This window comes from Protopterus annectens, chromosome 10.part0, assembly GCF_019279795.1.
Source record: "Protopterus annectens isolate FY-2018-M chromosome 10.part0, PAN1.0, whole genome shotgun sequence".
NCBI lineage: Eukaryota > Metazoa > Chordata > Ceratodontiformes > Protopteridae > Protopterus > Protopterus annectens.
The window spans coordinates 837,220,458-837,235,467 of record NC_056744.1 but is presented as its reverse complement, the minus strand read 5'-3'; the positions used below and the strand labels follow the sequence as shown (position 1 = coordinate 837,235,467).

At 39.7% G+C, this 15,010-nt stretch overlaps 1 protein-coding gene across 9 annotated transcripts in view; it reads right to left on the bottom strand.

Annotated features, from left to right (window-relative positions):
* The window catches only part of ZNF326 (zinc finger protein 326), a 176,101-nt gene that overhangs the window by 141,818 nt on the left and 19,273 nt on the right, over window positions 1–15,010 (bottom strand). For all 9 annotated transcript variants that reach the window (XM_044085647.1, XM_044085651.1, XM_044085650.1 and 6 more), the window contains exons 2-3: window positions 9,089–9,176; window positions 5,964–6,369 (exon numbers count right to left, since the gene is read on the bottom strand). In XM_044085647.1, coding sequence (XP_043941582.1) covers window positions 5,964–6,369; window positions 9,089–9,176 — 494 coding nt within the window. The remainder of the gene's footprint in view (window positions 1–5,963; window positions 6,370–9,088; window positions 9,177–15,010) is intronic.

The window sequence follows — 15,010 nt, the reverse complement described above, 5'->3', positions numbered from 1 at the left end:
GGGTCATGCTCATGGATTACAAGCTGAAGCTTCAAATTCCAGGGCAGACTAGGGTATATTCTCTAATTTTGTTATAAAAATAAAGAAATTAAAGTTAACACATCTAAGAACAAGCGGAAATGATACTACAGTAGTTACATCACCCAAGGAAACCCCACTAAAGCAAAAAGACAGAATGGAAAAGGGGATCCAACAGCTAACCAGACAACCTGCTGAATGAAAAAGGGACCAGGGATTCTAGAAGAAAGTAACAGCCAGACCAGTCCAGTCTGGCAACTGTCTAGCCCCCTGGCTACTGAATGACCACAGAACACAAGGCACAACAAATGTCCTTTGGTGTTCACCTAAATTTATGCAGATCCTGCAAAAATGGGACAAGCAACAAATTAGAAAACTGTTGTAATGACATGCACTAAATGAAGTGGTGTAGCACACGCAGAGAGCACACGCAATGTTAATGCAGGAAACTACATCAGCTATCAAAATGTGAGGAGTGCTTGTAATTGTAAACAAGAGGGCAGGGAGACATTGGAATAGCACAGTACTAGAGTGCAGCTGAAGGGGAACATTTGACAAGTAATAAAATTACTCAAACACGTTGCTCACACAAAGAAGAGCACAGAAAAAATCTGGCACATCAAGAGGACAGGCAGGTTCTCTTACAGTACAGAGACTGAGGATTTCAAACCAAGAGGTGTAAAACCAAACTAAATCCATACTGTTGCAAAAACAGAATGCTCAAGCATCCAGAATCAGAATGCAATGCAGTAAAGAATGCAGATTAATACCATAGACATCTCGTTAAACGGAAAGCGTGAGTATACACCAACAAATCATGGAACATGTAACTACTGAGAATGTCTCCCACAATGTCAGCTCCATCCCATTCCAATTACATCAGTAAGCTATTTTCTATACACTTCCCACTATTCCAACTCTTTAAGGTGTAAAAACTGAGGGAAAAGTGTAAGTTGCTTCACTATTAAATGAGAAAGACCCCTCAAAATGGGGTTACTTCTAAAAGTATGTAGTGGTTGGTTCAGTAAAGACTCCACTTATAAAAGTCCAGGTATAGAAATGTAGTAAAATCAGACCATTTTCTTAAAAGCTGCCATGTACCCTAAAAGCTGCCATGTACCCTCGCATTCATGAAACAGCAGGCATGCCTCTTAAAGGTTCATACTAGGCTATCTGCCCTAGGGCATTTATAAGCCTAGCCAGAGTATGTTTGGCTTTCGCCACCCATTTTAAATTAATTTTGCTATGCCCGTTTTCGAGGTTAGTATACTGTGCCTCTGTCTAACAGTGACACAGAAGTGATACCCGGGGCAAGCCTATGATCTCCCATCCACTCAAGATTCCTCTTGAAGAGAGTCAATGAGGGACTCTCTGAACCTGGACTGGGATTTTATTCCATAGTGAAGGGAGCATCTGGGTTATGAATCTGTCCCTCCAGCATGTCCTATTTATTTCAGTGCTGAGGTTCAAGTCTCTCTAGCGTGTAGCTCGATGGGATTTGGATTTTTTGAGGTGCAGCATGTCCCTTAATTCCGGGTTGGACATGGCCTTATACGTCAGGCACAGGTCACATCTGAGCAGTCGGTATGCCACTGAGTAGAGCTGGAGTTTCTTTAACCGGGCAGCATATGACATCTGTTTGAGCCCTTTGATCCTCTTGGTGAGGTACTTTTGGGGTCTTTCCAGTTGCTGCAGGTGTTTGGTAAGGTACATCCCAAAAGGGACATTGTACTCTATTATGGGCCTGATGAGGGATGAGTAAAGAGGCACGATGACCTCCCCTGATCTAGATGTGAATCCTTTCATGATTAGGTGGGCTATATAAAATGTTTTTCTAACCACTTTGGCCACGTGGGTGTCAAATGAGAGATTGCTATCAACTTGGGTCCCCGGGTCCCCAATGACTTCTTCTGTGGTCCCTAATGACTTCTGTACTTAATGGATTACCACATATGTGGTAATTTGTGGGCACTTTGTTTTTGCCAAAGGGGATGACTATACACTTTTTGGCATTTAGCTTGAGGCCATGGCTCTGGCACCAGTTGTCTGTTTCTAGGAGGCCCTTTTGGAGGATGCTTGTGTCTGCTGGAGAGTCGATTATGGCACCCAGTTTGCAGTCATCTGCGAACTTTGTCAGCCACAGTCCTTCCGTGTTGGCCTGTACCTCTGAGAAATATATACCAAACAAGAGAGGTCCCAGGACTGAGCCTTGTGGGACGCCACTTGTAACTGGTTTGGAGTCTGACATGGCTCCAGCAATTCTAACCATGTGGGTTCTGTCCTTGAGCCAGTTTGCAACCCATCTAGTGACATAGGGGTTTATATTTAAGCTGGTGAGCTTATCTATAATGCCAGAGTGGGGTATTGTATCGAAGGCTTTTGCGAGGTCCAGATAGGCTGTGTGGACCACCTTCCCTTAGTCAATGGCCTTGGTGATTGTTTCAAAGAAGTCAACCAGGTTTAAGAGGCAGGATCTGCCCTTAAAGCCAAACTGGGTAGGATCCAGTGTCTGTAGGTCCCCAAAATCTTTATTTAAAAGGCCAATGGTCTTACTTCAACTTGAGTAAAAGAATGACAGTATACAAATGAAGTAGAAATAAAACTGGGAACTGGAGGACATGAAAGGTCAAGGTGCAGAAGAGATGGATACCAGGCAGACAGTTTCCAATAACCTTTTGGGCAATTAGCCCAAACAGCACAAAAGGTTATACAACAGGACCAAAGATACGTTTGGGAATGCAAAAAACAACGCGTGTAAAGTACCAATTACTGTCTTGAAGTACCTACAAAAAACACAAATGAGGAAGCCACTTAAAATACGCTAGTACTGATTACACAGGATTGCAATCAGGAAGATCACAAAGCCAACACCGCAAGAAAATAATCAGAGGTTGATGACCCAACACCTGGACGGACCACCAAACGAGAGCAATAGAAACAAGTGTTGGGGAGACAAAACACATGGAAAAGTCCCCTGCTTGACAGGCAAGATTAACCCAATCTTGTGCTACTGTGGTTGGTAGTACAGGTTTAGGTCACAAGAGGAGGTGTTAGTGTTAACACTGCCTTCATTCATGGCATTAGCATTAACGCTGCCTTCATTCGGGCAAGTGCATTCAAAGAGTGTTGGATCATTCACAGCATGGAAGGCTATGCAGGTTCTTTTAAGACAAAGTGCAGCAAAAGGAAGTCTATTGGAGTTGCAAACATTACTCAGATAATTTTGCTTTAGGGAACAGTCTAAAGCTGGTTTAGGCAAACAGAAGACACATGCCAAAGACTGTATTACATTCAATGATGGGTCTAAGAATGAATGAATTGGGTAGGACTATAAGGAGATATTAAACTGGGGTAATTAGGGCATGCAGAAAGATTTCACAGCCACCGCAGAGTTGGTTAATGTCAAGTTAAGTTGGATTTTAATAAAATGTCCTAAGCTGTAGTGGCGCAAGACTTACCAAGAAACTATGCTGTATATCTTGGTGTTGAGGGCAAGCCTACGATTAATATACCAAACACATACTTGTTCTAACCCTTGCTGAAGGAGAGGTACCAGAATAGGAATATAACTGGAACCAGTGCTTAAGAGACCCCAATGAAACACCGCTAGGGACATTACTCTGGCTGGAGCAAAAAACCCAAACCTTAATACGAGTTCTGTAAGCTAGCCAGTTACCTATCCAACAAACCATTATAAGGACAATGGTTAATTGGAGTGCCAATAAACCCAGCATGGGCGAGTACTGTAGAAGGTTTAGCAAGATCCAGACAAGCAATGCTGATTGCATACCCTGTATCCATGGCCAAAGCAACCTTTCTGAAATGCTTCAACCAGGCTGATCAGGCATGACCTGCTTTCTACAAAGTCCAAGTGGCCCATATCTAAGAATACTGTTATTTTACATAAACAGTTCTCATTACTTCAGCTGTAATATGCCCCACAGCCTTGTCAACAGCCAACACTAGAAAGACAAAAACAGGACTACTTTCCAGGGTCATTCCACAGACCACTTTACAACTGCATTTCTCCAAACCTCAAGAGTATACCTTTGGTTAGACTCTGGGTGAAGAGCTGATGGGATGGGGCTTGCTACTGTAGGACTTAACGCAGGGATATCGATCCACAGAATATTTTTACGTTTGGGAAGGACGCTTCAAATTTATCACTGGGGTGGGGGGTCAAAGCTCACAATGCACTGTAAATTACCACTACACTTAAGTGGTTGAGCAACTTAGCAGCCCCACATATGGAGTTAAATACCAAATTCTTTAAGGCAATCTTTTATAAACTGCCCCCCCCTCCAATTTTGCAGAGTGGTACGTCAGCTTGCCCACAAAAGTAAGAAACTCCACAAGAAGCATTTCCACATCATGCTGCTATCAAAGAACTTGACACACCAAAACAGATTTCTGTCTCTGCACAAGAGACATGTAAAACACATGACAGTTACTCACTACACTAACATTCTCTGGACACAAGTGCAATTGTCCCGACTACTTTCAGGACAAATTCCAGACGGATCCAACTTAAGGAAAAAATGGATAAATCCTACACAGTGCTACAACCCTATCCCTAAAGGCATTAAAACACTGTTTACACAAGCCTGGCCCTTGGAGATGCTTATCACAATTGACACTTTATACAACAGCTCATTAGGAACACTACAATAAATGCACATACTGCATACGTAGCCATTAAAGGTGCAATGCACTTCTAGCATTTCAGCTCATTCAGTGCTGTCATGCAAAGCACAAACACTGCAAATGTACTGAAAGGGTTATTCAGACACATGAAAACCTACAATATTCAGAACCCAATAACTTTGGCATACAGTGCCAATTTAAAATGACCCAACTGAATGTTCTTGTTACATTTGTCTGATTTTAAGCTTTCATAGACAAGATCAGTTGTAAATCAATTCCAAGAACCACCCCCATCAGAACCAGGGCCTCTCTCCAGAGACAGGGAAGCACGTGCTTGAGACATATTTAATCCTAGATGACAGTTCATCTAATGGCTGCACATGTAGCCGGGCAACTTTAATGAACTCCTACCAAGTGGTCAGACAAGGGAAGCAAGTGTTCATAGAAAGTCGTATCCTTTAACTTCAACAATCACGATACAGACTGGTAATGGAGCCCACATGGATTATAACTCCCACCCCCATCCCCACAACTTGCTATACTGCACAAAGGGTGCCCAGGCCAGTTAAAACACTCTGCTACTAAATTCTACCTACAGCATAACCCACAAGATAATCCTTATCTACGTACAGTCATTGGCAAACAGGCTTAAGCAATGCAGACAGTTACACAGTCAATCTAGGATATTCTGCATACAAGCCTGACTAAGGTCTAGCTGCAACTACAGATATTACAGCACAATCCGATCTGAAGTTACATCAGCAGATATAGGAACAGGTGTCTAAGTTTAGGTTTCAACACCATGCACTTTGCAGCCTTTCACTGTGCTAGACTGGCAGATCTACAAAACATAGTACCACTCAGCAATTCAAATCCACAAACAGTAGTTCACACCATAGCAGCAACCCTAACTGCAAGTTCATTTATGCATTGCACCTTTAATATGACAAAAAGCAGCCCTTCTCTGTGTTCAGAAAGTGATCCCAGCTAAAGAAGCTGGCAGCCTGAAGACACTGTTAACCCGTTCTTGACCAGTTACATTTTTGAAAACATACTCCATACGGATTAAAATCAGATTAACAAAAATCCTTCATTCTTTCAGTTAAATCAACAGCTTAACTGTTGATGTATCAACATTTCTGTTCCCAGCAATTTGTTTCCCAATTTCAACCCAGAATAAATATAATCTCAAAAATAATAAAAATAATAAAAAAAAGTCACTGAATACTGGGAAACATACTGGTCTTGAATGGGTTTGAAAAGTTACTAGTCAATAGAATCTGAAAAGATTCTGTACTTACTCCACGGCCTCGACCTCTGCCTGCTGGTGGTCCTCCAAGAGCATCAAAGTTTCTGCCTCCAAATGCGCTTTCAGGAAAAGCGGATGGTCCCCTCCCCCGAGAGCCTACTGGTGCAGGCTTCATATGGGGTGAAGGAAAGTTGCCGAAGGAAGAGTAACTGTCTCTTCCTCCATCATCGAAAGCCCCGGGCCTCATATTTGAACGGGAGAATGAAGAGTCCCAGCTAGACCCGCCCTGGTTTCTACCTCCAAAAGAGTCAACGCTCTGCCGGTAGGAGTTGTCATATCGATCACCATAACTACCTCCGAAGCGACTTTGTTCTGGTTCACTAAACTCATAGCCAGATCTGTACAGATCTCGCCCACCCATTGAAGACCTGGAGTCGTAAGACTCATAAGGTCCAAACCTGGAAAAGTTGTAGTGAGGAAAAAGGTAAGCTTTCTGGTGTTAAAACATTTACAAAAAACAAATTTTTACATTAAAACTTAAAAATATAGAACAGTTCATTACAGGTGCACTTTCAACAGCTTTTGATTGGGGAGTGGACAGAATATTGCCCAATACCGGGTAAACTGTTCAACTTTCTTCATTAAAGTTACCAAAGCAGTTTCATCCCATCCTGGACCAAAGTATGTACATATACTCAAAAGGCAAAATACATCAAGCTAAACACACTGAAGCCAAATCCAAACCAGTTTGATTAAATTATGTCCCATTGTTTCACAAACTAATCTACAACACTGCAATACTACTACCAAGTTTGTCAAAAATGTAAGCAAGCTAAAACTAAGAACTTTCTGGGTGAAACAAAACCTGTTACTATCCACCCATCCCAAAAGCGCAAAAAAAAAAAAAAGCGCAGTTATAACTGTATACAGTAACAGTGGCCTACAAGCCAAACCGCATTAACACTAAAGGACTCAAAACAGCAAATGTCAATGAGGAGCATCAAACAAAAGCAAGACAAACCAACAGGATGACTTCAAAACCACGCATATAGTTTTCTTGTTCCTTTTATCAGAAACGCTGGTATAGGAGTAGTCTCCTACTACTGCAGTCAGAAACGCACATGCAGTTTAAAGCAAACCTAAAGTAGGAAAGTCTCTGACTATCAGCAGCCCTGTATACACTCCTGCAGTCAAAATGCATTAACAATTACGTTCACAGCTGTCAGTTTACCCGGCAAAGCAACATCTTCAAGATTAAACCCTTACAATACAGTAAACTGCAGTACAAACATACTGCAGCAACTTTCTTTTTTAGTCAGAGAAATCAAAAGCAATGAAAACACCTTTTAAGTCATTAATCAAGGGTTCAAGAATAGCTTTGAGCAAACTACAATGCCAAATCAAATTTCAAACAATTTTTGAATGCTCTCAATATAAAAAAAGGTCAGAATAGAAACACCAATAGTATTTACATTTAAATGGCTTTTCTGGAACCCTGGATAATTTAAACATGAAAAAATTCAAAACAAGCAAGTACACTTTAAAGAATTAATGTGGAAATGTTTTTTCAGTAATGTACTTTATATGCAAGTGACCATCCTACTCAAACTGTATGCATGTACATCTTGCTCACAAAAGTAGTATGGTGTAGCTCTGCTGCCAGTAGTTTCGTTAGTCTGATACAAGACTACATTTCTCTTCTCATATGGTCACAAAAATGGGATAGCAATACAAACCATACACTACAGAAATAAACACCACGTTACATTTTTAAGTTTAATATGCGTCCCTAGCATATTTATCAGCTACGTTACATGTGGACGCACAAATGACACGACATCCCAGACAAAAAGCAGTTTTCAGTTTCAAAATCCACACCAGAGTTAGATATTTAAATTACTATGTATCACTAAGTGAGGGTGACAGGCAGAACACATCGCTTAAAAAGCATCAGAGGTCACCATAACCTATAGCAAACTTGAGTCCCACCATATGCAGAAATAAATCCACCAAGCCAACTATCAAAAACATTTGCTAACTGCCATGAAAACAAGGATTAAAAATAAATAAAATCAAGAAAACCATCCTATTTACAAAGCTTATTTCCCTAACTATTGGCAATCCTAATCATAGCCATACCACTCATCCTAAATAGCATTTAACATCTGAGGTCATAACCAAAATTCAGACAACCCACAACCACGACTTTCACAATGTAATTTTAAGGAATTAAACTCCTCTAATCCTAACTGTTTTTGTTACACCCCCCTCTTTAATCTTTCCTACCAATATTTTACCAGATCTTAAAACCAAACACTACTGTAATGGCGAAGTGTTAAGGAATTTTTACCCACCAAATTTCAGCCCACACATGCCCACTAATGAAAAATCTCTAGCAACTGGCAGAGGGAATATTTACCAAAACAAATGTTCCACTTTACTAGACTACTTTTAAGTACAAACACGGAAAAGTTATTAAAATCCTGCTATGTTACCTAAAAAGAAATTAAACAATGATCCACTTGCAACCTAGGCAAAACATTTCCATAAATCACGAATACATGCAATTTTGTCTAGAGCCCAGAAGCATACAACTAAAAATAAAAAATAATTCAATGCAAACTAAATAGATTAAAGTTTCTGCTTAGATTTGTGCGAAGAAGCCAGCCACCAAAACAGTCTAGTATCCAAACCCAAATTTGCTGTACAACCTGCAAAAACTTGGCAATATACTGCAAACTTGATTTAACCTATAATAAAAGTTTAGCAACAAAATTTGGCAAACTGCCATACAGCAGGCATTCAATGCACATTAGCTACCAGTTGAACACAAGGTGCCATCCAAACTAATGTCAATATAGTATAATCCAAGGTAATAGCAGCAGTTATATACTGCCCAACTAAAGATGGAAATAACACTAGATTAGAACAGAGGCATCTTATTCTGAAAAAGGTGGCAACAGACTGCATACTGGACAGCTGGTTCACACAAGCCATAGAAAAACATGCAAGGTCATGCAGTAACAAACACCACACACAAATGGCTTCAAAGAAAACCAAACCAGTGACATTTTAGAAATATCCACTGCAACAGCAACCTGTCCAGCAGGCTGCAGAAAGGATCCTGCCCTCCCACCCTACCGAACACTGCAAAGAAAAGTCGATAAAAGGACATACCTGCCACCACCTTCCATGCCAAATGGTGGGTCATAAGATCCTCCACGGGGTCCTCCAAAAGAGCCGTGTCCATAGTCTCGAGACATTGCTACAAAAAACAAACACTTTACACCATTGCATATTCCAGTTTTCAGCATCATTCATCTGGTGCAGATCTATTACACAACCTAATACAGAAAACGATTTGCACCGCTTGAAGGCATGAAGCAGATTTAAACCAGATGCCTCTTCTCCACTCAAAACACTTCAATCTTCCAGAACATGAAAAAGCACTTTTGGCACGTTTGCTGGGAACAAAAGCAATTCAGAATCAAAAGGACACAACCCCCCCCCCCAGTCGTTGCACTGTCACAATCACAAAAAGACTGCACTTTCCCCCCAAACTTTAATGTTAAGCTTGCACAGTAGATCTCTCACTATGTAAATGGAAGTGATGAATTAAACCTTCCAACTAAAGGCAGAAATGGATCTTTCCACAGTAAAAGAAAAATTAATCCAAGAACATTAGGATGTCCTGTAAAGGGGGGAGGGTACATCTATGCAGCCTCTCAGAAGTTCTTAACCAATTACTAGGCTAATGGCACAACAGCCTTTACATGTCTAGACAATACCCAGTTTATGACATATCTTGATCCCCCAGATATGGGATGGGGTAGTACATGTCAACAGGGTAGAGAGTCTTCGGGTGTTTTGAACCCAAAATCATTTTACAGACTGCCTCTGCCCACAAGGGACATGGGCAGTACCCCAAGAGTAAATTTATGGCTCCCTACCCATTTATCCAAATTGCAAATGTGAGGTACCCATTTATCCAAATTGCAAATGTGAGGGACAACTGTTTTAAGAAGATGGGAAGTTTATTCCATATAACCCATACACAAGGTAGCCTTTGAGATACGAAACTGTCTTACAAGTTCTGTTACAGTCACAAATAAGGCTGAGGTCTAAGGAATGCATTACATATTCACAAGAAAAATTATACAAGGCTATCATCAGGGCTGGATCAGCGAATGCCTTGAAGGTCAGGCACAAGCAAGTCCCCTCTCAAAACGAGATGAGGCAGAATAAAGGACAGGGCCTTTAGTTGGCCTGCATAAGACATGCATCTTAAAACTTTGTATGTTTTTTTGTGAGAAACCTCTGGGGGCACTACAGCTGGTGCAAGTGCTTGGTTAGGTACTTAAGGAAGGGAGCATTGTACTCTTAGGAGCTTGATTAGGGCAGAGTACAATGGCACCAAGACTTCCTTTGACCTTGATGCCATTCCTACTTACAAATTGTGGCACACAAATACGTCATCACTACTACAGCTACCTGGTTCTCAAAATGTAGGTTAATATTGTTCCTAGGTCCCTCACCACTGGGTCTACTTTTAGAGCTGTGCCATCAATATTATAATTTGTAGAAATAGCGGATTTACCCAAGGGTTATGCATTTTTAGCATTTAGTCTCAGCCCATGGTTTTGGCACCAAACACTTTCATTTTGAGGCCCGTTTGTAGGATATCATTTGGGGATTCAACAATTGCTCCCAACTTTAAGTCATCAGCCAGAGGCCCCAACATTGGCCTTCACTTCAGAGAAGTACATACCAAACAGGAGGGATACCAACAAGGAGCCCTGTGGGACACTGCTAGTAACAGGTTTGTCAGAAGTGGATCTCACTTATCCAGACATGTCTGGTCAGTGAACCAGTTGGCCATCCATCTGACAATGTAGGTGGTTTAAGCCCATCTCAACAAGTTTAAAGATCCCCACGTGGGGGATTATCCCAAAAGTTTTGGCCTGCTCTAGATGAGCAGTGCGTAACATTTCAACTGAAAAAGATAACGAGTGTGAAAAATTTGGGGTTACAGCTCAAACACACACCACATCAGATGCACACACTTGCAAACAATCTATATACTCTGTCAAGCATATCCATGTCAACCAAACAATGGAAGTGGAAGTGAAACAGCAGAGCTCTCAACCGTCCACACGTACCTTATTTTTGCTTTATTCCTAGTATTAAAACACACTCTAAAGTTTCCAGGCAAATCACTGAGGACTGCAGGAGTAAAATTTCAAACTTCATATTACGCAAGAAAATGTACAACAATACATGAGCCATTACACCACGTGCACAGTCAATATAAAATCTGTCCCTTATTTTAGACCTTTGGTTGCAATTAATTTTGCGATATTAAAATTGAGCAGTCAGCCTGAAAGGGAAGCTGCCCACCACACCTTTAACAAAGCTGGTTAGAGAAACATGCTTGTGTTGTTACTCTGATGTATTTTGGTAGTGTGTAATAATTCAAGCCATTTGTACAGCTTGATTTGCTCAGCCTATCTGAACAATGTTGTTCTATATGACAATACAATATCTTAGATTATACACAGAGTTTCATATGGCTAATGCCACTGATGCTGCATCACAACTAATCATTTTTATCAATGAGAATATTTTAAGAAATATGATAAACATCGCTTGTTTACATCATACAAGTTTTAATTGTCAAGCAGTTACAATTACATCCAATGCTATTTCATGAACAGTAGGACATCTATTCTCCATGTTAGTTTAGCTTATGGGGCTCAAAGGGCTTTTATATCTGTTAAAAGTAGGAGTGATAATCTAATAGATTTATTAGACTGTTACATCATTCATGCTCATCAAAAAAAAAAAAAAAAATCTTTATATGCCTGACCAAACTAGTATTTTATTGAAATTTATGACAAAGAAAAATCTGACTAATTCAAATTTTTAAATACTTGTACATTAGACTTCTGCAGTTGGAAGAATATGTTGAACAGTCAAAAAAGAAGAGACTTATGAACCAATGGTCTAAATAACACAACTAAAAGATTTGTTGAAATACGTAAACAAAGCACAAGTTGTTTTTCTTGGAGACATTTCAAAACAAATGAGTTTTTCATGGAATCCTAAAGATCGAATCTTAGCTCAGGTCTACCCACAAGGCAAAAACTAAAGGTGTAAATCTTATGGAAAAAGATTAATCTTTAAATATGAAGATGAAGGTCTCATGGCTATGGTATAGTCTAATTTAAAAACAGAATATAGACTGGTATTGGAGTAGGAATAATCAACTTAGATTTAATCTCCAATAACCATAAGGGTAATCTAATAGGAGATTTCAATTCCATTCTAGACTATTCTGAAACCACTAATGAGACCCCTTCAGACCTCCATCTCCAAATCTTTAAAAAAGTGGACTGGTTCATTTTGTTTACTAGACACGTTTATTTTGAATGATAAATCTACTGTACGAGACCAGATACATTAATCCAAGAAAAAATTAAAAGCAAACTCCTTAGCTACCGCTCCCGAATCAAAATACAAGCCAAATCCAATAATATTAACATTTATCACGAAATGAAAGGAAAAGTATCGGATACAGGAGATGTTCTTGATGCATTCAGGTATCATTATACAAAGCACTTTGAGAATTCCCATATTGGCCAACTAAACAATCCTACTAATATTAAAAAGATACCAGATGAATTAAAATCAGACTTACAAAAACCTACATCCTACAGGGAAGTTAGAGAAAATTAAAAGTGGCAAGACTACCACCAGGAATAGACGGCATCACTATGGAATTATATAACCCCCCCCCCCCAAAACGATAACATCTCTACTCCATAAAACTTTAATAGAAATGCAAATAAATGCAATACCACCACACTCTTGGAAATGCACTCCAATTACTCCAGATTCTGAGAGAGAATAAAACATCAAATATATGTGCCTCGTGTAGACCCACTATTACAAGATATTCATGTCAATTTTAGCTGATTAAATCAAATCAATACCCTTAACTAAAATAATCAAATGACCAAACAGGATTTATATTCAATGGACACAATATCAAAAGGACACTTGTAGATTATGTAAATAAAGATACTTATAGTAGGTTTAGACAGCTTTTGAGTCATTTTGGATTATCTATTTAGAATACTAAAACTATCCCCATCCCCGCTTTTTTCATCCACTTACTAAAAAAGCACTTAGCCTGTGCTGACCGATTCGCATCAGAATCTATTCATGTAACAAAAGGCACTAAGAATGTCCATGTCACCCATTCTTTTTGCTCTAGCCATTGAAGTATTAATGAATTCTAGACACCTTAGAGAAGTTCTCAGGTCTTCATTTCAGTAAATCAAAATCTAAATTGTCAATTCTTAAAAAGTACAGATTAAATAAAATCACGTTACAGGGAAACAAGAATCCACCAAGTACTTATCTCATTTAGATCTTTACATAAGACTATGCCCATCAGTAAACTAGATTATTAACAATGAAAATTTGTATTGATAGACGGAATAAAATATTAAGACAGACCAATTAAAAGTTATTACCCAAGACATTGTAGGTGGCTACAGCTATTCAAACATACAGCTATTCAATTGCTTCCCGATAGATCTCTTCAAAGAGATTCAGCTCTCTTAAATTTTTTATGGTTCTCCAAGAGAAATAGAATTGCCTTCGCTACTAGACCATGGAAGCTAGGAGGATTAAACTTTCCAGATATAGAAAGATATAAAGGCATCCATATCCAAAACTATTAGACACTGGATAAATCCCAATCATTTGGCCAATTGGAAACTAACAGTTATATCAATAAATGAGTTTACTCTAAAATAAGTTTCCAATACTACATAAAGCTAACAAACCTGGGCACCTAATAAGTACCTGCATGCAATACAATATAGCAGGGGAGAGATTCCTGTCCCAGAGACTTCCTATACTCTGGAACAATCTACCCATCTATGTCAAGCAAAGTTCCTCATTAGCACTTAAAATCTTGAGCAGATAGGAAATACACCCCAGGGATCACTTCTGTGGCTCTGTTAGACAGGGGCACAGGAAGGTGGCATAAGCCAGGGAACCTTGTTGGCTAGGCTTACTTAGGCCCTTGCGCTGATTCTGCTGATTACTACATCAATTCATTTAGGAAACTTATAAATGCTAATATGAACTTGATACTTTGGATTGATGTAATACTGTTGACCACATCTGTAGCTGGCTTGTCTAGTAACCTATGAACCTATGCTCACTTGCATCTTCTGAAGAATATGAATTTGAAACCTCAAATGTTTTAGAAATGTAATCCACCAGCTCTGAAATTGAGGACAAGACCAAACATGAGGCAAAGATCTTAACAGTTGAGACATGGAATGAGTGTGTAAATGCAAGGGGCTGTGCCAGCACTTCTTTGAAAACCAGAAAAGCAGTTTTTCCCCTTTTCTTTATGGTATATGGAGCTTCATCAGGTTTCTAATCCTAACTCATGTGCTCGCAACATGGGTGCCAAGATTCACCTATCTGGCTATGCTCTGGGTTGGAAGCACAAGTTTGTTTGGACCAGAAGGATGCTTAAACAACTGCTAAGCACCATGTGTCAAGTTCAGATATTTATTCTTCAGCAGTGTTTGCTTTGGTGCATAACGGCAAGGCACAATCGGCTTACTCTACTCCCATTTCTGTCTGCAGAAATACGCAGCACTTACAACTGCGTCCCATAACCAGGAATACATAAGGATGCCAACAACTTCCACGATACTTTACTGGCTTTAAACAACCATGTACTCTATGCTTTACTACTTGCAGACTAAGAACCATCAGCTGAGTATATGCAGTACATCTGCCAATGACAACTAACCCTCAAAATGTTTTGCAACACAAACCAGGGCTACATTTTTCACTCCATACCAATGAAAGGATATTGTAGCTCTAAACTAGTTTAAACCTGCTTAACCGGCGCTGCCCTAGTGTGCAACAGTAGCAGCTCCGCGCTAAATATCCCAAGCAAAACAAAGACTCTTTGTACCAAAGGCAAGCATCCAGTCTGGTGGACCCCAGCCATAAACAAACTCTACAACAAAAGGAGGAAGCTACTACAAGATAGAGCAAAATCCT